The following is a 25229-nucleotide window of genomic DNA, read 5'->3' as shown; positions in this document are numbered from 1 at the left end:
CTGATTGTTATGTGCCAGGCATTTTATGTTTTCCTTGAATTTTCTCAAAAACCCTATAAAATAACCATTATTATCCCATTCGTATACAGATAAGGAAACTGATTCAGAGAAGTAACTTGTTAAAGGTCATAATGCTGGTAAATGGTAGAGTCCTAGTTCAAATGAAAGTCTGTCTGATTCCAAATCTGTGCTGTTTTCACTGCCACACAATCTTCCTACATCCACATTAGAGATATTCCTGTTCCTAGATGCCAGATAATGCTGTACACTTTTGCTGTGGCTTTATTATATATATAATGTATGAATCCAGATAATGCATTCTGAGGAAGGGTGGGAGAAATAAGGGTATAATTGAGGCATTTTGGAATAATTTTGGAAAGAAGATGTTTGAACTCCTTGGTTTTCACTAATTTGCTCAAGTCTGTAGTCTCTTTGAATTCAGCCTGCCAAAGGAACTGGGTTAATATCAATAGGTACTACATATGGTAAAGTTAAAGGTCCCTTACAAAACTGCACAGTAATTTAAGAGATGATGTCAGTGCTTTCATTTCTTTCTCGTCTCAATTTAATGACTATGCTTAACATACTCAATTTAAATATATATATACATATAACTAAACTTGTGAATCAAAAAAATAAACGTTAACTAAAGTTTTAATTTGCCAGATTCTTTTTGAACTGTAACTACTGATAGCTAATAATAGCAGTTAACATTTATTAGATACTTGTTATTATATAGATTCTTTTTGAACTATAACTACTGATAGCTAATAATAGCAGCTAACATTTATTAGATACTTGTTATTATATACTAGCTCTGTGGCAAATGCTTTATATGGGTAAAATAATGGAAGTAGTTTTTAAGTAAGTGTAACTAAAAATTATCCTCCAGAGTAGTGTCATCAGAATGTGTTTTCTACCTCTTCTTTTCAAGATGAGGAAACTGAGGGTCAGAGAAAATGCTGTCCCCATTTGTATCACCCCAATGTTATTTCCTGCCTCATTCCCCAAAAACTGTTCTGAATTAATCTCTTTGCAAAAGAGACAAGAGTAGATAGTACTTACCTGAAGCTAATATAACACTGTATGTCAACTATACTTCGGTAGTAAAAATAAAAATTAAAAAAGCCTTACAGTATTTCTAGACTGTGTTGTATGTTACATGACAAGTTTATAATTCAACTTATGAATTTGTCAGATGTAGATTAAGATAGATAATAATTAAAATATAAAAAATTGAAAAACAAAAAAGAGTAGATACTACTGACAATATGCAAAAGAACATACTGCCAATTCTTGTCACAATTTTAAAAAGTTGTTTCATCAGTTTTTCTGTGTATTTGAACATTTTCATAATAAAATGGAAAAAAGTTCTATGAACACTTTAGACTTTATAATATCATTTTTTCTAATAACATAATGATTTTAGAAAATCTTAACTTATTTACATTCAAATTTTTTTCTATTTTCCCAATTCAAAGGGGTAATGGTATTGGTAGTAGTTTTTATTAAAATAAGCCCGATGCTAAAGAGTTTTACTTATTGGGATCTTTGATTCTCTTGTCATAATCATTGCTTTTTCTATGTCATGGTGCTAAAAGTTTTCCAAGAAATGTGTGTTTAAGAGCTAGGAATCAGGGTGCCTGGGTGGCTCAGTCGTTAAGCATCTGCCTTCGGCTCAGGTCATGATCCCAGAGTCCTGGGTTCGAGCCCCACATCAGGCTCCCTGCTCTGCGGGAAGCCTGCTTCTCCCTCTCCCACTCCCCCTGCTTGTATTCCTGCTCTTGCTATGTCTCTCTCTGTCAAATAAATAAATAAAATCTTTAAAAAAAAAAAAAAGAGCTAGGAATCAGAATAAGATATTTGCCATCTAATGGTAATACCTCTGTGTTATATTGTGTACCTAATTTAAACTGATATACCTTGACATGTTTAGCCTTCTGTTTTGGGATTAAATTGAAAAGAGTAATGCCTTTTGGGAAAAAAAAAGTAATACCTTTTGAAACATTATGGATTGCATCCTTGAACAGTCAACTAGACTTTCTAGGTGACTGAGGACTTATACTCCCCGAGCGGTACCCCACTTCTCTGGAGGTCACATTGCTGGTCACCTCAGCTGTCTATAGCCTAAACCAGAAAGAAAGAAAAAATGCTTTGGGGCAAAATCCTTGCATTTAGACTTCTATACTTTAATCCTTGAAAGAAGCCTTTGGGATGCCTGGGTAGCTCAGTCGGTTAAATGTCTGCCTTCTCAGGTCATGATCTTGGGGTCCTGGGACTGGGCCCCACATCTGGCTCCCTGCTCAGCAGGGAGTCTGCTTCTCCCTCTTCCTCTGCTCCCTGCTCGTGCTCTCTCTTTGTCTTGCTCTCTCTCTCTCTCTAGTAAATAAAAAAGCCCTTGAGGAACCCTCATTTAGAGCATATTCTTAAGTGGGAGTACTGAGAAAGATGATAGAGTAGGAGGATACTAAGCTTACCTCCTCCCACAGATACATCTAGATAGCAACCACATCAGTGTAGATAACCTACAGCATATTCTTAAATGTACATGGTTCTAATTAGCTTGGTTCTTTAACCATAACAAATTAAGAATAATCTGAAGGGCACAGGCTGCCGACTAACAACCCACGTGGATGGTATGACAGTAAAGGAAGATTTAGCTTAAATACATTGTAGCAAGTACAATTATTGGTCATGGAAAAAAGATAGGTGATTCTTCATTATGTTTATTTTTGAAAGAAGGAAAAGATAATCTAGAAAGATTTCCTTCAGATATAGTAATGACATTTGTGTAGTGCTTTCAGTTTACAAAATGATTTTTGTATATATTATTTAATCTTCACAGCAATCCCTGTGAGGGAAATATAATTATTTAATACCTAACATAGTGCCTGGCACACAACAGATAAAGAATCTTTTTTTTTTTAAGATTTCATTTATTTATTTGACAGAGAGATGGACAGAGCCAGAGAGCACAAGTAGAGGAAATGGCAGAAGGGAGAGGGAGAAGCAGGCTCTGCGCTGAGCAGGGAGCCAGATGCGGGACTCATCCCAGGACCCTGGGATCATGACCTGAGCCAAAGGCAGACGCTTAACCATCTGAGCCATCCAGGCACCCCAGATAAAGAATCATATCTTTTACAGATAAGGAGTCTTCCTTTTACAGATAAGGAATCTTAGACTTGTGGAATAATTTGTCTAGTGTCAAATAGCAAATCAATGTGGAAACCAGGTTTTTAACATAGGATTGATTTCTAGATCTCATGCTCTTTTTAAAATTCTTTGCTCTTTTAATTTTATTACTCTTAAATGTAGAGACTTAAACTCAGTTACTAGAAAAATTTACTTAATGTAGAATGACCCAGAGAGGCCAGGAGTAACCTATTTTACTACATGTATGTGTATGATATCAAAATTTGAGAGCAAATTTTGTAATGCACTGTGATAGTCACTATAAGATTAAAATCAGTCTTAATTAACTGAAGAGTCTAAAGTTTCATCTGTAAAAGACAAAACTAACATTAAAAAATGTGTAAATAGGGGCACTGGGGTGATTTAGTCAGTTAAGTGTCTGCCTTTGGCTCAGATCATGATCCCAGGGTCCTGGGATCCAGCCCCGGTTTGGGCTCCCTGCTCAGCAGGGAGTCTGCTTCTCCCTCTCCTGCCTGCCACTTCCCCTGCTTGTGTGCTGTCTCTCTCTCTCTCTCCCTGTCAAATAAATAAAATCTTTTTAAAAATGTGTAAATATATTTTGTGGTGTGAACAGGAAAACATTGGTCCTAACTCAGGATCTGTTTCCATTTTTCATTTGTACAAGGGTCCTTAGCAGAAGATCCTTAATGTATGTGTGAAAGGAGTTACTAGTGGGTTCAGAAGAGGCCCAATAGAAGTAAAATGTATGGGAAGGAAGAACCAGAGAAGAAGAAAATTATTAAACACCTGTTGTGTGCCAGGCATTATGTTAGGTATTGAGTGTACAATAATTAACACGGGAATCTTGCTCTCATGGATCATATAATTCAGTGGGACTTACTTCTTTCTTAACTGTAGTTAAGGAGCAAACAAACATATATGGAGTTACAACTTGTGATCAGTTCTCTGAGGGAAAAAACACAATTCTCTCATAGAGAATAAAAAGAGAAGCCATCTACTTTAGATTGCATGGTCAGAGATAGCTTCTCTGGGGGGGCAGTAACTAAGGCTGAGACCTGAATGGTGAAGAGTCAAGTCAGTAATATGAAGATGGGGCCTCTCAGCACTACCCAGGAGTTTTTGAGCATTTCCCTGATCAGCTACTCAGTGCTCCTAATAATTGTTTCAGATATTCTTTGCTCTTCTCAGACTTTCTACCATTTACTCTAAGCAAGAAAATTGAAGTCATCAGATGGAATTACCTTAACTCCATGTCAGCATGCTTTCAGTTTTCCTCAGAGTGATCTTTTTTTTTTTTATTAAACCTGGTTTTATGTATTTGTTGGTTTGCTTTTAAAGATTTTTTTAAAAGTAGGCTCCATGCCCAGCATGAAGCCCAAGGTGGGGCTTGAACTCACTACCCTGAGATCAAGACCTGAGGTGAGATCAGAGTCGGACACTTAACCAATGAGTCACCCATGCACCCCTAAAGATTTTTTTTTTAAAGATTTTATCCATCCATTTGAGAGAGGGAGACAGAAATAACGACAGAGATAGAGCAAGAGTGGGGAGGAGCAGGAGAAGCAGGCTCCCCAGTGAACAGGGAGCCCGACATGGGGCTGCATCCCAGGACCCTGGGATCATGACCTGAGCAGAAGGCAGACGCTTAACTGACTGAGCCACCCAGGTGCCCCAAGATTTTTTTTTTTTAGTTTGTTTATTTAAGCAATTTCCAAACCCAACGTGGGGCCTGAACTCATGACCCAGAGATTAAGACCTGCATCCTCCACTGTCTGAGCCAGCCAGGCACCCCAAGATATTAGTTTTAACTGATCTCTACACCCAACGTGGGGCTTGAACTTAAAACCCTGAGATCAAGAGTTGCCAGGTGCCTCCAAAGATTTTTTTGTTTGTTTGTTTCAAGTATTCTGTATGCCCAACATGGGGCTCAAAGTCATGACCCCATGATCAGGAGTTGCACACTCTACCAACTGAGTCAGGCAGGTATCCCACTGAACTTTGTATTTTTAGATAATTGTTGATTCACGTGGAGTTGTAATAAATAATTTAGATGAGGTCCTCTTTCTCCAGTGATAGTGTCTTATAAAACTGTAGTACAACCAGGATGATGACGTATGGTCAAGATTTCTGTCTCCTCAAAGATCCTTCATGTTGTCTTTTTATAGCCACCTTCACTTCTCTCCTGCCTCTTCCCTCTCCATAATCCCTGGCAACCATTTTTGTAATTTTGCCATTTCAAGAATATTATATAAATGGAATCATTCAGTATGTAACCTTTTGGAGTTGGCTTTTTTGACTCCATATAATTCTGAGGAGATTCATCTGGATTGTTGTGTTTATCCACTCTTTTTTATTGCTGAGTAGCCCATGTTTCGGAGTACATCAGTTTGTATAAACATTCATCCACTGAAGGACATCTGGATTTCCAGTTTTTAGCTGTTATAATTATAATATAACATATTATGAATCTTATAATGCTGTAATCATCCATTTGCAGGTTTTGTTTTAACGTATGTCTTCATTTCTCTGGGATAAATTCCCAGGAATGCTATTGCAGGATTGTATGGTAGTTGCGTGTTTAGGTTTTAAGAAATTGCCAAACTGCATCAAGAACTAATGATGTAATGTATGGTGGTTAACATAACAATAAAAAAATTAAAAAAGAAATTGCCAAACTGTTTTCCAGAGTCACAGTCCCATTTTATATCTCTATCAGAATATATGACTGATCCAGTTTCTCCACAAACTTTCCAGCATTTGCTATTATTACTGTTTGAGTCATTCTGATAGGTAGCCATTATTTCTTCAAGTATTTTTTTAGCCTTGCTGTCTTTCTCTTCTTCTGCGACTTCAGTGACACAAATAGCTCTGTTCAGTTTTTTTTTTCTTCAGTCTATTTTTCTTTCCTGTTATTTAAATTTGGGTAATTTCTATTGTTTTATCTTTTAGTTCACTGATTCTATTGTTCCTTCCATTCTGTTGAGCCCATTATTTTTTTTTTCAGTTCTAAGATTTCTATTTGGTTCTTCTTCTTCTTCTTTTTTTTTAAGATTTTTATTTCCCTGAGAGAGAGAGCACGAGTGGGGGTGGGGAAGGGGCAGACGGAAAGGGACAAGCAGACTCGATGAGCAGGGAGCCCGGCACAGGGCTCAATCCCAGGACCCCAAGATCATGACCTGAGCCAAAGGCAGACACTTAACTGACTGAGCCACCCAGGTGCCCCATTTGGTTCTTTATATTTTCTATTTCTTTGCTGAGGCTTTCTATTTTTTATTGCTTTTGAGCATGTTTATAATCACTCACATGCATTTTTATGATGGCTTCTTTAAAATCTGTCAGATAGGGACGCCTAGGTGGCTCAGTCGGTTAAGCGTCTGCCTTTGGCTCAGGTCCTACGGGCCCCACATTGGGGAGCCCGCTTCTTCCTCTCCCTCTACTGCTCCCCCTGCTTGTTCTCTCTCTCTCTGTCTGACAAATAAATAAATAAAATATTTAAAAAAATAAATCTGTCAAATAGTTTTAACATTTTCTGTTATCTTAGTGTTGACATCTATAGATTTTATTTTTTTCATTTTGAGATCTTACCGGTCCTTGGTATGATGAGTGATTTTTTATTGAAATTTGGACATTTAGGGTAGTAGGAGAGTTTTTTGTTTTGGTTTGTGTCTCTGACACCACTCCAGCAGGGCAAGGTAGAGGCACTGCCTTGTTATTGCCAGATTGGGGTAAATGTTCTGGTTCCCACTTGACTTCTGTTGACACCCAAGATACGGGACTTCTCATCACTGTTATGCAGGGAATGGCAATCTGGTTCCCCACTAGGATTCTACTGATACCTCTCCAGCTGAGAGGGGTGTGAGTACTTCATTTCTTTCCCCAGTTGGCCTCCACTAACACCATGTTGGGGTGAGGTGACCTCATTACCGTTGGGTAGTAGTGAAAGTCTTGACTCTTCATCGGGCTTTGTTTGAGACCACCCCAGTAGGAAAAGAGAGGAGCACCTCATTACTGCCAAATGAATGTGAAAGTCCAGGCTCCCCACATGGTATCCATTACCATCATAGGGGAAAGAGTGGTTCTTACCGCCCAACGTGGATGAAAATCCTGGCTCCCTACTCAGACTTCTCTAACACCTCCCTGTGGGGAGATTGGAGCAACTAGTTACAGCTGGCAAGGATAAAAGTCTAGGCTCCCCTCATGGCGTTTGCTTGTGTGGGGGAGGGTGGGACCACAGTCTTTTCTGTGGTGTTTGGCTGTAGTAAAGTAGTTCTTGTCTAAAAGTTTTCTGTCTTGCTAAACTGCTTTTTTCCTGGTTCTTTAGCTACAATGAGATGTTTTTTTGGAGGTGTTTTTTTTTTTTGTCTCTGCTTGTCAGCATTTCTGGGTTACCAACTTATTCAACTTTAAGTCTGGGATATTTGGAGCAAGAAAAAAAACTCAGGAACCTCACCATATCATTTCTTGGGTCCCAAGGTCCCTAGCTGATCTGCTTTTCTTCTCTTTATCTTTCCCTGTTATCTAGCCCTAATTTACTTCCCCACCTCATTTCTTGCCTCTCCCCCCTTGCATGCTTAAATCTCTGGGATTGCATCACGTTCTCAGTCATATCTAGGTCTTTACTAATGTTCTTCCCCTCTTTATCATGGAAGCATCTTATAGCTCTGCCTGTTTCTCACGTTCAAGCATTGTAGAACTACTTGCCATTTTCTGTGTGTTGTGCTTTTACATCTCTGAGGCCTTTTGGGGGGGCATTTTAAAATTGAGATAAAATTGACAATATAACATATTAGTTTCAGATGTACAACATGATTCAATATATGTATGCTAAGGCTTTGTTTATGCTGTTTATTCTTCCTTTAATACAACCCTTCTTTCTCCATCCTTGAGTTTTTCCTTCGTCTTCGAAGGACTTACTCAAAGATTACCTCTGCTGTTGAATCTTTCTAGATCTTCAGGAATGATGGGTTGCTTCTTTTTCTTTGTTTCCGTGGTGCTTTGTACTTGACTCTGATATAACATAGATCTCATTTTGTTACATTGAGACTTTCACCCCATGGAATTTTGAATTCTTTGAGTATAGGGGCATATCTTACTTTCTTTGTATACACATTTGTTAGTGTTTGACATATAATAATTGTTTAATAACTGGTCAGTGGCTGGAACCTTACCATGAAATTTACTCCCCTGAAATAGAATTTTAAGACTATCTCTAGAACCGCACTGCCCAATAGAAATATAACATGAGCCACAAATGTGAGGCATGTATGTAATTTTATTTTATTATTTTTTTAAGATTTTATTTATTTATTTGACAGAGGGAAAGAGAGAGCATAAGCAGGGGGAGCAGGAGAGGGAGAAGCAGGCCCCCCACTGAGCAGGGAGCCCGACACAGGGCTCGATCCCAGGACCCTGGGATCATGACCTGAGCTGAAGGCAGACGCTTAACCATCTGAGCCACCCAGGCACCCAGGACTATCTGCATTTCAAGTGCTCAGTAGTTGTGTGTGGCTAGTGACTACTGGTTTGGACAGTATAGCTCTAGAATAATGGAGTTCTTAATATATAATCATTTTTGTCCACTGTGACAGGTAAAGGTTATTCTTGATTTTAACTCTTTAACTATGAATAAGTCTGCAAAATCCACTAGAAAGCAGTGTTCCCTTTAAAAAAAATACTTTAGTTCTAATATAAGGGTGACTGGCTAGCAGCCCAAACTGTATCTTTAGTATGAGTCTCCTGAGGTGCCACTTAGAGTTCTTCCCTTGACTCCAGGCTATTTATTTACCTGGTCCTAACTGTTCACTCACCCTAGACTGTTCTTAGGCTGTCTTTTATTGGCATGGCTGTTACTTTCACAGGAAATATTTAATTGATATGGTGATATGGTTGAGATTGATGTGGTTCCAAAGCATCATATACTGGCACTATTAATTGCTAGCCAGGTGGATCTCTAAGGGACTTTAAGAGATTCCTGTATCCACTTTATTTGAATTTATCTGACAGAAAGTGACTATAACCTCTAGATCCTTTTAATAAGATTTCAGATCTAGCCAGTGATCTGAATGTAGATATGTATGTGCTAAATATATGTGTGTATATATATGTTTGTGTAATAATGTATTATTGTGAAATTGAAGGATAGACTGGTAATGTATTGGTAACAAATTAATTCCCCAAATTCAATAGCTTAACATAAAGTTTGTTTATACCTCACTCAAATGCTGCAAGTCCATGGAGGGTTCTGCTTCATGGCACTCTTGGATCCAAGCTAATGGAGGCTCCACTCTCAGAAATCTATACTGTCTAGAACTTGAAGACTCCTTATTTGTCATAGCAGGAAAAGGTAGCATAGGAAATCATGCATTGGCTCTCAGGTGCTTCAGCCTATAGGCCATTAGTCAGAACTAGGCACATGGCCCCATCTAATTCCAAGGGTGGGCTGGGAAATGTAGCTGTCTGCGTGTCCAGGAAGGCAAGTAGAACCAGATGTTAGTGAATATCTGTAATATCTACCATAGTCACTTGCTAGCCCCATGATCTTGGAAAGCCACTTTTCTCAGCCCTAGTTTACTCATCTATAAGTTGTAATAATAATATTCTTACCTCATGGAATTGTTATGTATATTAAATGAAATATTGTTACATGGGTGTGCTTTGGAAATGTAAAGTGTGCTGGAAATTTTAGCTATTCTTTAATTATCTTTTGAATTTAAAGTGCTGCTTATTTTTTTCCAGGTCTACTGAATGATGGAACTGTAGGTATTTTCAGGGGCAACCAGATGCGCTTAAAGCGTGCTTGCATTCGCAAAGCCAAGATCTCTGCTGTTGCTTTCCGGAAAGCCTTCTGCCATCACAAGTTAGTGGAACTTGATGCTACAGGTGTGAATGCAGACATCACGATTACAGACATCATCAGTGGGCTTGGCAGTAACAAATGGATCCAGCAAAATCTCCAGTGCCTCGTGCTGAACTCGTTAACTCTTTCCCTCGAAGATCCTTATGAGCGGTGCTTCAGCCGGCTTTCTGGCCTTCGAGCATTAAGCATTACCAATGTTCTCTTTTACAATGAAGACCTTGCTGAAGTTGCCTCATTGCCAAGATTAGAGAGCCTGGATATTTCTAACACCTCAATCACAGACATCACAGCTTTGCTGGCCTGCAAAGACCGACTCAAGTCTCTAACCATGCACCACTTGAAATGTTTAAAAATGACAACTACTCAGATACTGGATGTTGTTCGGGAACTAAAACATCTGAATCATCTTGATATTTCAGATGATAAACAGTTTACATCAGACATAGCTCTTCGCTTACTAGAACAAAAGGACATCCTACCCAACCTTGTCTCCCTAGATGTTTCTGGGAGAAAGCACGTGACAGATAAAGCTGTTGAAGCCTTCATACAACAACGGCCCAGCATGCAGTTTGTAGGTTTGCTGGCCACTGATGCAGGTTACTCTGAATTCCTCACCGGTGAAGGACATTTGAAGGTTAGACTTTAAAAATGTATTATTTTGTCAGGCTGACCAATGCCTTAGCTGCGTAAGGCTCCATTAAGATGAATGTCTAACAATATATGGAACATGTCTGCGAAAAATGGCATTGTATAGTGGAAAGGCCTTGCTTTAGAGTCAGAGAGTCCCAATTAAAATCCTAGCTTGCTTGCTTTGTGACCCAGACCAAGACAAGGATGTAACTTTTTGGGTTTCCATTTCTTTATTTATAAAACAGATATTCTAACTAAGAGAATTCTTCTAAAGATTAATAGTTGTATATGTAAAATGCAAGTCACGTAGTAGGCCTTAGATAAATGATAGTTTTCATGATGGTAATATTTAGATATTTTGAACCACTGTAACATACCATTTCTAACTGGTCACTTTAAAAAACTAAGGGTACTCCTTGTTGAATTGATATCCATTGGGAAGTCAAGTTCTCCAAGGGGAGATCTTTACTGTAGAAGTGCAATTTTGCTTTTCTTAAGGTGTTTCATGCCTAACGGTTTAAATTTGTCTGCTTGGTACTTGGGATTCAAAGATGAAAAAGATATAGGATCTGCCTTCAAGGAGCTTAGTCTTGGTGATGATACAATCATAAATAACTATAAACCCAAAAATCATTGTAATCGCTGTAAGAGAGTAGAAGAAATTTCTTCCAGCTGGAGAACTTGGGGCTTGATGGAAAAGATGGTATCTGAGTCAGACCTTGAAGGATACAATTGTGACAAGTTTAAGGAAAACTAATATTTTTCTAACATACACTGTGTATCCTCTAGAAGCCTTCCTTTGATAGGTATTAGCCTCATTTTATAGATGAGAAACAGACTCAGAAATTATATGATTTACAGTTAGAACCAACATTTGGATTTACATCTAATTCCAGAGCCCCATTTTTTTCCCCCTACTACCTACACTTACTTAAGCAGAAGCATCCTTTGATCCTACCTGGAGCAGAGTCAGGGATGGCCTAGAAGTGGATATTGTGACCCAAAAGGCAAGGTATCTTTTTTGAGTAATCATGACATTCAAAAAAGGGGAAGGAAAGGTTAGTTGTAAATATCTTATAAACATCTCAGTTCTTAGGTTATTTGTAAATTTAGACCTTAAAAAATAGAATGTAGAAAATGATTTTGAGTTACTCTTTTTTATTCATTCAATATTTTATCAAGTGCCTGTGTGCACTGGGCACTGTGCTAGGCATGGGGATTTGATGGTGGAGCCAAACAGGCATGATTTTGCCCTCATGGAGCTTGTAATTTAGTGAGGGAGTCAAGCAATCAAATACCATGTGCCAACAGTGTGTGCGTGTGCTTTAAATGTACATACACACATATATATTTAAATATATATATCACATATATATGTATATCATATATACATGCCTGTATATAGGCTTTAAACTATATTGTGCTAAAATCTAGAAGATAATGCAGTATTACATATGAGAGTGTTTAACAGAGAGACTTGACTTAATTTAAGGCTTCTCTGAAGAATTGATGAATGAGTAGAGATCTTAAGGGTGAATAGCTTGGTAGAGAACATTCCAGGCAGAGAGAATAAAGAATATATACAAAATATTTGTGGTAGGAAGGAGCACGGTACATCCAAGGAACTGAAAGAAAGGCCACTGTGGCTAGAGCTCAACAGTAGAAAGTCACAGAACAATGAGATGAGGCTGGAAAAGTAGGCACCAGGGCCAGACTTGGGAAGGTCACATAAGCCAGGTGCAGGGCAACAAGAAGTGTGAGGACCTTACTTAACAACTTGTTATAGAACAAGACAGATTTTTAGCAGAGGGCTTGTTGATGAAGGAAATATAAAAATGTAAATTATTATTGTAACGTTACTTAACTGCCTAACAAATTGGTCTAATAGTAAAGAATTCTAAAAATTAAAAGGGGAAGAAATCCCTGTGTGCTGGGAGTTAAGGGAGAATTTCCAAGAAGAGGTGAGCTTGACCTTCATCCTAAAGGGTGAAAGGAATGTGTCCCTGGTATGTTAAGCTAAATAATATTCTCAAGGCAAAGATCCTGTAATAGGTATGATCCCAGAGCGGTACAGTTTTTGCTGGTTTCTTCTTACAACCAACAGACCCTCCAGTGAATTAGACTAAGTTATAAAATTGAGACTAGTAGGACATCTGTATTTCACAATGCCTCTGTGAAACAAGTTTGTGGGTTTTTTTTTTTTTTGTGAAACAAGTTTGATTTCACAAATGGAGCTGTTATTACTTTGAAATCTTAACCATATGAACCACCTACTTTATTTGGTATCACTATCTAGTTTCCTCCTCTGTAAACATTGAAGTAGTGATTCTCAACCTGGACTACAATTAAAATCACCTGGAGTGTAATTATGTGAAATGATGGATATGTTAACCAACCTTATGGTAATCATTTCCCAATATATACATGTATCAAATCATCATGTTGTACACCTTAAACTTACACAATGACATATGTCAATTATATCTTGATAAAGCTGGGGGAAATATTTATTTATTATTTCTTAAAGATTTTATTTTTAGGTAATCTCTATACCCAACGTGGGGCTCAAACTCACGACCCCAAGATCAAGAGTCACATGCTTTAAGGGCATCTGACTCTTGATTTCAGCTCAGGTCATGATTTACAGGTTGTGGGATCGAGCCTCACGTGGGTCTCTCCACTGGGCATGGAGCCTGCTTGGGATTCTCTCTCTACTCCTCATCCCCCACCAAAAAAAAAAAGTCACATGCTCTACCAACTGAGCCAGGCACACACCCCTGGAAAAAAAAATTTTTTTTTATTTGACAGACACAGCGAGAGAGGGAACACCAGCAGGCTTCCCGTGGAGCAGGGAGCCCGATGCGGGGTTCAATCCCAGGACCCCGGGACCATGATCTGAGCCGAAGGCAGACGCTTAATAACTGAGCTACCCAGGCGCCCCCCAAAATTTTTAATTAAAAGAAATCATTTGTGGAGCTTGAACAATTTTTTTTTTAAAGATTTTATTTATTTATTTGAGAGAGTGAGAATGAGAGACAGAGAGAGAGCGCATGAGAGGGGGGAGCGTCAGAGGGAGAAGCAGACTCCCTGCTGAGCAGGGAGCCTGATACGGGACTTGATCTTAGGACTCCAGGATCATGACCTGAGCCGAAGGCAGTCGCTCAACAAATTGAGCCACCCAGGTGCCCTGGAGCTTGAACAATTAAATCAGAACCACAGGGAGGTAGGACTCAGATATAAAATAATCAGTATTTTCTAAAGCTCCTTAGGTGATTGCAATATTCCAGCTGAAGCTGAGAATCATTGTTTTAAAATATATATATATATATATTTTTTAAGAGATCACTGCGGGCGCCTGGATGGCTCAGCCGGTTAAATGTCTGCCTTCGGCTCAGGTCATGATCCCGGGGTCCTGGGATCGCGTCCCGCATTGGGCTCCCCGCTCAGTGGGGAACCTGCTTCTCCCTCTGCCTACTCTGCCTGCAGCTCCCCCTGCTTGTGCTCTCTCTGTCTCTCTCTCAAATAAATAAAATCTTAAAAAAAAAAAAAAAAAGAGGGCGCCTGGGTGGCTCAGTCGTTGGGTGGCTGCCTTCTGCTTGGGTTGTGATCCCAGGGTCCTGGGATCGAGCCCCCCATCGGGCTCCCTGCCCTGCGGGAGGCCTACTTCTCCCTCTCCCACTCCCCTTGCTGGTGTTCCCTGTCTCGCCGTGTCTCTCTCTGTCAAATAAAAATAAATAAATAAAATATTTTTTAAAAATTAAGAAAAGAGAGATCATCGGGGGGCACCTTACTGGCTCAGTTGGAAGAGCATGGGACTCTTGATCTTTGGGTATGAGGTCAAGCCCCATGTTAGGTATAGAGATTACTCAAAACAAAACACAAACTTAAAAAGAGATCATTGAACTTTCCCTTTTGTTCAACTATATACAAAAATTGATGTTCCTTTTAAATTATTTACTAATTTGAGAACTGAAAAATAGTCATGTTAAGGGAGGAGAGCTGAGATTGCCACATCTCTTTTTTAAAAATTGTCCAGTTTAGCAAAGTTGTTTGAAAAAGTTGTCTGAAATGATTGTTTTAGGATTGTGATGCTTTAAATTAGTTGAAGGGGCACCTGGGTGGCACAGTCAGTTAAGCATCTGACTCTTGGTTTTGGCTCAGGTCATGATCTCAGGGTTGTGAGATCAACCCCGCCACCCCAACGACCATGTTGGGCTCTGCAGTCAGTGCAGAATCGGCTTAGGTTTCTCTTTCCCTCTCCCTCTGTGCCCCTCCCCAAATCCAAACAAACAAATAAATATTAAAAAGAGGTTTGATTTTTGCACTTTCATGTGTATTATTTAGTTTGATCTCTTGACTCTGTGAGAGAGGTATTGTCCTCAGTGAGGGGGAATGGCTTTAAGGGTGACAACCAGCTGATACTGGAGTCTGCCTTTGTATCTTGGACTGTTTGATTCCAAAGCATGTGTCCTTTACACTACATCTCATGGTCTCTGTTTGAGAATCTTAGTTCTTTACTTTCTCCTCAATTTCTAGTCCCAACACAGAGGGTTATCTTACCATAGAATTTCTAACTCTGTCATTGTTTCCCCACCCAATTTGCTCTTCTGTCACCATCAGTTTTCTGAACCTTCCATTTTTCCACAACTAGGATTCGTTGGCCATGTCATTCCCAGACTTTGGGGTTATCTACTAAGCTGTGGTTCCCAGTTCCTGAGAATCACTGGAAATGTGCAAAACTCAATATTAGTTCTCATTTTTACTTAGCTTCCTAGGTATCACTCTTATCATTTTTTCAAACTTTTCTGACTACCATGCTTAATTTCCTTTATTGGTTCTTTCTCATTTCCCAGGTCTCTAAATATCTAGATTTCTCGGTCCTTAGATCTATATGCTAGACTTTTCCCTTGAACTAAGACTCCTATATTGGACTGCAGCAATCAATACCCAGTGAAGATCCATATAAGTCTTTAGGCAGAAGAGTTGATCCATTTCAAAAAAATTTACTAAGTACTTTTTATTTTATTTATTTTTTATTTTTTAAAGATTTTATTTATTTGACAGAGAGAGACACAGCGAGAGAGGGAACACAAGCAGGGGGAGTAGGAGAAGGAGAAGCAGGCTTCCCACTGAGCAGGGAGCCTAACGTGGGGCTCGATTCCAGGACCCCAGGATCACGACCCGAGCCGAAGGCAGACGCCCAATTACTGAGCTACCCAGGTGCCCCTACAAAGACATCTGAGTTAGTGCCCCTGCTCTCAAGGAATTCTAGTCTAGTGGAAAGGAGACAGATAAATTTAAAAATAGGTTTAATTCAGTGTGAGACATGCTTTAATAGAGTTATATACAGAGTGCTATAAGAAAATTTTTCCTTAGAATATAAAGTGTAGTTTTACTCAGTATATTAAATATTAACAAGGCTTAATTTAGTGGTTATGGACATTTTCTCTGTTTTATTTACTTATTTAAAGATTTTATTTATTTATTTGACAGAGAGAGCACAAGCAGGCAGAGTGGCAGGCAGAGGGAGAGGGAGAAGCAGGCTCCACCCAGAGCAGGGAGCCTTGATGTGGGGCTTGATCCCAGGACCCCGGGATCATGATCTGAGCCGAAGGCAGACGCTTAACTGACTGAGCCACCTAGTTGCCCTGTTTTATTTTTTTAATTTTTTAAAGATTTTATTTATTTATTTGAGAGAGAGAGAGAGCAGGGGGGAGGGGTAGAAGGAGAGGGAGAGAGAGTCTTAAGCAGACTCTGCACTGAGCATGGAGCCTGACACAGGGCTCGATTTCCTGACCCTGAGATTGTGACCTAAACCAAAACCATGAGTTGGACTCTTAACTGACTGGGCCACCCAGGTGCCCCACCTCTATTTTAAATTGTTTGCAGAAACCGGTACATACAGATACTTGTTTTTTTTATCATCTAGTATATGAAATTGGTTGAATTGAAGATGCTTGTAGTTTGAGGAGTCAGACTACTTGACTTGAGGGTTTATCACTGGCTAGAGAAGTATTGATCACTGAATAAAACATACATGCAATGAAATTCATTTAGAATATTCAACATTCCAGTAACAAAAGTTCTTTTTTTTAATATTTTTTTTAAGATTTAATTTATTTATTCAACAGAGAGTGAGAGAGTATAAGCAGAGGGAGCAGTAGAGGGAGAAGGAGAAGCAGGCTTCCCGCTGAGCAGGGAGCCTGAGGCGGGGCTCCATCCCAGGACTCTGGGATCATGACCTGAGCCGAAGGCAGACGCTTAACCATCTGAGCCACCCAGGTGCCCCAAAAGTTCTTTAATTTTACATTCAAAGATAACTTGAGGCTGTATTTCGTATGGATATTATAAAGCAGTTGAATCAACCAAATATGGGTAAATTAAGTCTTACTGAGATAATTGTTCAACATTTTCCCTCTTACAGTCTTTTTTATTTCACATAATATTTCAGTGTCTTCCAAAATAAAAGAAAACCTAAGAGAAAGTTCAGGGGTCCTGGGATCGAGCCCTACATTGGGCTTCCAGCTCAATGGGGAGTCTGCTTCTCCCTCTTCCCTCTGCCCCACCCCCCCACTCGCGCGCACGTGCACGCTCTCTCAAATAAATAAATAAATAAAATCTTAAAGTAAACACTACACCAAATGTGGGGCTTAACTCACAACTGAGATCAGGAGTTGCATGCTCTACCAACTGAGCCAGCCAGGTGCTCCTGAACAGAATCTCTTGATGCTGAATGGGAGCTAGATAAATCTGGGGGAATTAATTGACACAGTTATTTGATGAATACTTATTGAGCGCTTATTCTAAACCACACATAATGCTAATTGTTGTGGTACAGTGGTGAATGGATCAATTGAGTGGGGGGATTATGATAATGGTTATGAAGGAGATGTTTAGGGCGACCTGATTTAGATTGGTGGGTCAGGAAAGGCCTCTCTAAAGAAGTGTCATTTAACTTGAATTGGGAAGGATGACTAGAAATTAGTAAAAGAAAGAGGAAGATTTCAGTCAGAGAAGATGTTATATATAATGGCCTTTTGATGGGAAAGAGTTTGGCTTATTGAAAGATCAGGAAAAAAAGGCCAGTGTAGCTTTAACATGAGTTAGGGGGAATTAAGGAGTTACTCTAAGAGACAAAATAAGAGCCTAATCACGTGGTAAGACTTTATAAACAGTGTTGAATATCTTAAGATTTACTTTAGGTGCAGTGTAGAAAATGTTAACCATAGGCTTATAGTAGGGTAAGCCTATCTAACATACATCTCTGGGTGGGTTGGAAAGTAATCAGTCACATTTGTTTCAAGACTTAAATGGCTATCCTGGACGCCGTATATACAAATGATGTTTGGCTAGAGAAAGTTAGAGGGTTGAAGAAATCCTAAAAGCTAATCTTATGGCTATGTTCAAAGGTGTCTGGAGAAGCCAATGAAACTCAGATTGCAGAAGCATTGAAGCGCTACAGTGAACGGGCATTCTTTGTCCGGGAAGCTCTATTTCACCTTTTTAGCCTGACTCATGTGATGGAAAAAACAAAGCCAGAAATTTTAAAGGTAAGAATAAGAAACTGGTTACAAAAATTTTGAAATTATCTCCCTGGATACAGATAATGGCTTTGTGAAGAAAATTGGTGAAAATTTGCATTTGTCTTTGATTTTTTTTTTTTTTGGTAATGGGATTGAGATGAGGTACGATTTCAGTTGTTAGCCATAATGAGAGAGAAGGTAGTTGCATGGTGTTATTGAAGTTTTATAGTAGTGTCAGTAATCAGTATAAACGCCTTCTACTTCATCTTTAACTACCTAAAACCAGTGACCAGTGTGATATTTTTTTCACCATCTACAGTAAAAAATGAAAGTATATGACTGGAATCACAACACTATTGTATTGCTTCCATATAGACTTTTTAAAGAAATATAATATTGGAATTCCATAAGGTACCTTCCCATGCCACTTTTGAACCACCTGTGCTTTCATCATTAATTCATGATATTTCCCAATTAAAATCTTTTAACCAAGACAGCTTTTGAAGAGCAAGAAAGAACGATTCTTAATTTTTGTTAATTGCTTAGGGTTATGTTTATCAGATTGTGGTCCTCTGTCCACCAGAAGTCTGGAATATTATTTATTTTTAAAAGCATATTTGTGAACCCCGCTCTAAGACATTTAGACTCAATAAGGCTGGATGAGGTACAAGAATCTACATTTTAATAATCCCCCAAGATAATCCTAATACACATTTGAAACCAGTGAGTGTAGGACTGTATTATATTTGATGCCTCATTTAGTGGGCACAACAATCCCAATAGATAAGCTTTATCTTTTATTTTACAGATTGTGTAACTAAAGGTATGTGACAGTTAAGTAACAGTAAGTTAGTGGCAGAGCCAGAAATGACTTAACCACCCCGTTATCTTAAATTTTGAGAATGGGATGCTTGGATAGAAACCAATAACATTTCAATCACTGGGATGTAATCTCTAATACCAGTCACCCTTCCATATATACCAGAGGATATTGGCACTTGGTATATGAATTATCTTTTTTTGGTTTTGGTTACTGTGAACCTGAGCAACAAAGGGGACCTCTAGTCCTGATCTGAAATATTTACTCATTCATTCGTTCAGAGAATGGTGCAGAGAGAAATTAAAGAATATAGAGAATTCTTTTAAGGAATTTAGTTGCAAAGGAGAGCAAAGGAAAAAGATGGTAGTTGGCTGAGGAACTGTTTTGTTTTTTGTTTTTTCTTTTTTCTTTTTTAAGATGGGAGGAAAAATAGCTTTTTTGTATGCTGATATGAATGATCCAGTACAGAATAAAAAATTGATATAAGAGATAGAATAACAGCCGAAGCAATGTCCTTGAGTAGACAAGAAGTGAAAGATGTAGCATGTAAGTGGAGGGATTACCTTTAGAGAGGAACCCAAAAAGATCATTTATGGTAATAGGAAGGCAGCATATGCATGTTTATATACTGATAAGGAGGATACATGTAGTAGTAAAGTTCTTTTCTGAATGTTTCAATTTTCTCAGTGTAATTGGAAGCAAGGCTCTTTAGCTGATAGTGACAATTAGGAGGATTTGTTGGGGTCTGAGGAGAGAGGAAAAGATGAGAAACAGTTATCTAGGCCAGAGGGAAGCAAATGGATTTTATTATACGATAACTTTAGCAGTGTTCTCAAGAAACAATGTTGGGGATTTGAAAGTGGAAAGTTTGCCACTGGTTTACTCTAAAATCAGTAAGAATTTATTTAGTGCTTAGCATATAAGAGGAACTGTACTAGGTCTGGGAAATACACAGATGAGTTATCTGAATAGAAAAGATTCATTAGCCCTACAGAAAAATCCCTCGGTATGAACAACTTGATACCTTCCTGGACCAGGTGGGCAGGAACTACGTGTTGATAAGTGATTGCCATGCTCTAGGCTCTTTGCACATGAGGATAAAAAAGATAACTTAAGACATCTTAGAAATTGTTATAGATCAACAAAGTAAAGTTTCTATGTTAAGAGGGCTGGTATTAATAATGTGAATAAAGAAAACTAATTTTTTTCCAGCTTGTGGTTACTGGAATGAGAAACCACCCTATGAATTTGCCAGTACAACTTGCTGCAAGTGCCTGTGTGTTTAACTTAACTAAGCAGGATCTTGCTGCGGGAATGCCTGTCCGACTCTTGGCCGATGTGACCCATTTGCTGCTCAAAGCTATGGAACATTTTCCCAATCACCAGCAGGTAAGCATGTGGGAATGCCTATTTAAATAGTCCTTTTAGTGTCCCCTACCCATCGTCTACCTCCATACAGTTCAATTTAGTAGACCAAGGCTGGAAATTCAAATGCCTTTGTAGACTGTAAAGTAATAAATTTATGGTATGACAGTGTAGGAAAACAGAGAAGTAGAAAACTAAAGAGTACATTCCCTGCCTAAAAGTATTTAAATCCAAATGCTGAGGGAAATAGTGCAAACCATAAAAAACTCACCTTCCACCTCAATCTTGACTTTGTGATAATTTCAGCAAATAGCCATAGCACATCTTTTCTGGGCCAGGCACTATCAAGTACTGGCATACAGAAATGAATAAGACGTGGGTTTTCTACTTCTAGCCGTATGGTAGACTTCATAACCTGTCCTATCCTCAAATGAAAATTGAAAATATAAAAATTATATTTTTAATTCTTAAAACTTAGCGGCCAGTTGGCAAGTTAATAAAAAATAGTCAGAGGCCAAAAAATAAATCTCAAATAAATCTTTAAAAAAAAAAAGGCAATCCAGATTGGTGAGTGGATCATTAAAGCCAGCTCCCCTCATTGAGGGCAGTTGCCAAATTGGATGAGCTTTAAGCTTTGGTTTTTTTGTGTGTTTTTGTTTTATTTTATTTATTTATTTGTCAGAGAGAGAGAGCAAAGGAGCACAAGCAGAGGGAGCGGCAGGCAGACTCTATCCTAGGACCTCGGGATCATGACCCGAGCCGAAGGCAGACACTTAACTGACTGAGCCACCCAGGCATCCCTGTTTTGTTTTGTTTTTTGAGATTTATTTATTTATTTTTTTTAAGATTTTATTTATTTATTTTACAGAGAGAGTGAGAGCACAAGCAGGGGGAGCAGTAGAAGAGAGGGAGAAACAGGCTCCCCACTGAGCAGGGAGCCCGACGCGGGGTTGGATCCCAGGATCCTGGAATCATGGCCCAAGCTGAAGGCAGACACTTAACCATCTGAGCCACCCAGGCGCCCCAAGATTTATTTATTTATTATAGAGAGTGAGCATGCGTGTGTGTACATTTGGGGAGAAGCATAGGGAAAGGGAGAGAGAATCCTCAAGCAGACTCCCTGCTGAGAGTGGAGCATATTCTGGGGCTCAATCCCAGGACCCTGAGATCTTGACCTGAGCTGAAATCAAGAGCTGGTCACTTAACCGACTGAACCACCCAAGCACCCCTAGGCTTTGATTTTTATGGCCTCTGGGAGCCAGGTGGATAGAGGACAAAGCAGAACCTACCCAAAGGTCACCGGAAGGGAGGGAGATTAGCTGATATTAATTCTTTTTATTATCCTATGTCATCTAATGGAAGAGACAAAGAATATGCACACGTAAATTCACATGGATCCAGTGGAAGTCAGTCTTTCAACAGTAGGGAGGCAGAACAAAAGTTGTAAGAGATAATTGGTGTTTCATCAGTGATCTTCCTTTTTTTATAGAGGCTACACCTAGTTAAAAAATAACAAAACGATATTTTATTCAGGAATTTTTTTTCTCTCTTTGGTTCTTTAGTTACAGAAGAATTGCCTCCTTTCACTTTGCAGTGACCGGATCCTTCAGGATGTTCCATTCAACAGGCAAGTGTTAGCCCCAGAACTTAAAATGGGCCAAAATGGAATTTTAGAACTCTGTCTCAGGCCATTTCTTACCAGTTGGCTTATCCTTGGTGTATAGTTAATCAAGTGGATGGGATTCTACACTACCTTAAAGAATGCTAACTCTACTTTCTCTCATTTAGTGTTTAGACATTCCTACTAGCAGATGGGCCTGTTTTCATAGCCCTTTGCTTAAAAATTTATATTATAGTTTTTAGAGTATCCACACATTGTAGGCTGAAGAAACAGGCATATAGATTCAGTGTCTTGCTCATGGTTTTGTGTCTAGTAACTGCAAGGCTAGAAAGACTGAAGTCCAGTGTTCTTTTCTCTGTATCATATCTCTTATTATTATTGTTATTTGATACTGAATTATAGAAGAAACTTTTTAAATAGAGGTTAAGGGAGGTTATATAGCTGGATTCAAGTAAATATAAAGTGTTCTTCCCTTGCTTTCTAAGGTGTGATTTGAGAGCTAAAAAAGATTTTTTGTCATCTTACTATTTTAAATATAATTTTTAATGGTGGCATTGAAAAAGAAATATACTTATGATTTAATGAAACATATTTCTCAAGCAGCAATTTTACTGTGATTTATTTGGGTAACAGTACACTGTTATCTGGCACAGCTGAGGAATGAGATGTTCCATTTACTATTTCAAATAAATAGTTTGGATAAAAATATAACCACATATATCTCATGTAGATTACTAGTTTTATTTTGTAAATACTGAGCATCTGTACTGATTACATGAAGTCATATGTAGGAAAGACATAGTCACTTTCCTAAAGAAAATTGTCAACTAACCCAGGGGTTGACAAACTTCTTTTAAAGGGCTAACTAATAATATTTTGGGTTTGTTAGCCATAGGGTCTCTGTTGCAACTACTTAACTCAGCCATTGTATCTCCAAAGCAGTCAAAGATGATATATAAACAAATGGTTTTACTATGTTCCAATAAAACTTCAGAAAACAGGCAGCTGGGCCCACAGCTATAAAATCACTCTGTGTAAGCTATACTTTACTTACCTCTGATCTAGCCAATACACTGCTAGATTTGAGCTTCTTTGTGGTCAGAGACTGTGATTGGTTAATCTCTTTGTCTCTAGTGCTTAAGTGGATGTTTGATGGATGAATGAATGAAAAATGAGTATGACAGAAGACAGAATTTTTCATAGAAGAAGATGACAGAATGCATTGGGCCCCCAAACGAGGAGGGAAAGATTTCATCTGATTGGTGATCATTAAAGATTTCATGTTAGTGATGGCATTTGAGATAATAAAGATAACGACTAACCTGTATAAAGCACTTCTATTGCCAAGCACTGTGCTAAGTGTTTCACATATGTTTATTCAGTCCATACAAAAGTCCTGTGAAATTGTTATTCTTATAATTTTCATTTTATAGATGAAAAAACAGACAGAGAGAGGTTTAGTAACTTTCTCAAGGTGATTAAGATGTAGCAAGTAGCAGAATTTAGATTTAAATCCAGAATGACTCCAGAACCTCTACTTTTTACATCCTTGCTGTATTGCTTTGAAGATGAGAGCTGGTTGAATTGATTGTTTTATGTTGTGGGAACTGTACAAATACAGGTACAGAGGAAGTTAATAAATAGAAAAAAACCTTTATCAAAAGCTTGGTATGTGCTAAGTTCTGTACTAAGTCTTAAGTTTTATATGTAATATTATTTAATCCTCACAACAGTCCTGTTGAATAGATCTTATTATTTTACAGATGAGAAAATTGAAGTTCAGAGAGATTAAGGAAATTGCCCCAGATTCCCAAAGTTAGTAAGTGGTAGAAGTGATATTTGAAACTGGGCTGACTTCAGAATGTGTGATGTTCTTAATGACTTCCCTGCATTGCTTCATGTGATAAAATAACGTATTTTATTATTACCAGCAACATTAGGTAGAACTGGAATTTAAACCCCAAAATACAAGGAGCTTCAGAATCTGTGCTCTTTTAACAGTAAGACTCTCTTAATCATAATTGTGGGCATGTTTGGGGACTAATGAGCAGTCCACTTTGCAGTAAGCATCGGGCAGGCAGGAAAAAAGATTTTAAAGTATGGGCCCATTGTTGGAGTCTGAAAATACTGTGAGTACAGGAATGACATCATACCTAAGTTCTCCGACAGATTAACGTATTACCAATGTGTAGGCACAAATTGAAGGGAAAACAATGAGGCAGAATGGCCCATTAGGAATCTACTGTAAAAGAATCTGAGATGGCCTTGGGAATAGAAAGGAGGTAACAGTAAATTGGAGAGAATTTGCAGAGGAGTAATTTATATCTCTGTAATTCAGCCAACATGTATTAAACACTATTCATGTGTAAAGCTCTGTATTGGGTTCTTGGTATAAAGGGCTGAATAGGACATAGTCCTTTACGTCAAGGAACTCATGGGCCAAGGGGGGATTCATGTGAGTCTACAGATAATCACTCTGACAGAGTTACAAACAAATACTAAGGAGCAGTGAGAAAGCAGTAATAAACTTGTCAAGGAAAGCTTCTCAGCGGAAGTGATGTTTGAGCCAAGTCTTGAAAGATGAAAGATATATTATGGATATATTCCTTGGTGTCGTCCTGATTTCTCTCATCTCACACCCCACATTCTGTCCTCTGACAAATCCAGCTATCTTCCAAATATATCATGAATTCAACCATTTCTCTTCACTTCCATTTCTACCATTTGGACTAGACTAAAAGTGACTTCTCTCCTGAATTACTGTGGTGGCCTCTGCACTGCTCTCTCTGCTTCTTTCTTTTCCTTCTTGAAGTTTATTTTAAACACAGCTAATAGAATAATCCTATTAAAAACATAAGTCAATTCATGTCATATCTCTGCTCAGAATCTTTCTATGGCTTTCAGTCTCCAAGTAAAAGCTAATTCTTTACGAAGACCCTATGATCTGGCTCCCCTGTTACTTCTAACCTCATGTCTTAGTACTACTCTTGTTGTTCTCTCTGCTCTGGCTCTCACTGGTTTCCATGCTATTTCTCAAAACCTCCAGGCATACTCCCAATTCAGGGTCATTGTGTCTTCCACCCTCTGCCTAGAATGCTTTTCCCTTAGATATCCATACAGCCAGCTCTCTTACTTCCTCAAAAGTTTCAGTGAGGCCTTTCCTAAGTAGCCTTACCTAAAATTCAACATTTCATATTCTCTCTTTACCTGCTTAATATTTTTTCTCTATAGCACATACCACATATTTTACTAACTTGCTTG

General features: G+C 38.5%; 1 protein-coding gene across 1 annotated transcript in view; it reads left to right on the top strand.

Moving 5' to 3' along the window:
* Positions 1–25229, top strand: part of ZYG11B (zyg-11 family member B, cell cycle regulator) — a 71281-nt gene that overhangs the window by 21387 nt on the left and 24665 nt on the right. The window contains exons 3-6 of the mRNA XM_028106890.2: positions 9889–10643; positions 18049–18189; positions 20195–20371; positions 21910–21974. Coding sequence (XP_027962691.1) covers positions 9889–10643; positions 18049–18189; positions 20195–20371; positions 21910–21974 — 1138 coding nt within the window. The remainder of the gene's footprint in view (positions 1–9888; positions 10644–18048; positions 18190–20194; positions 20372–21909; positions 21975–25229) is intronic.

Source organism: Eumetopias jubatus, unplaced genomic scaffold, assembly GCF_037043125.1.
Source record: "Eumetopias jubatus isolate StellerSeaLion01/CBP00866 unplaced genomic scaffold, mEumJub1_p1.0 scaffold_4, whole genome shotgun sequence".
Lineage (NCBI taxonomy): Eukaryota > Metazoa > Chordata > Mammalia > Carnivora > Otariidae > Eumetopias > Eumetopias jubatus.
This window is presented reverse-complemented; position numbering and strand designations above follow the sequence as displayed.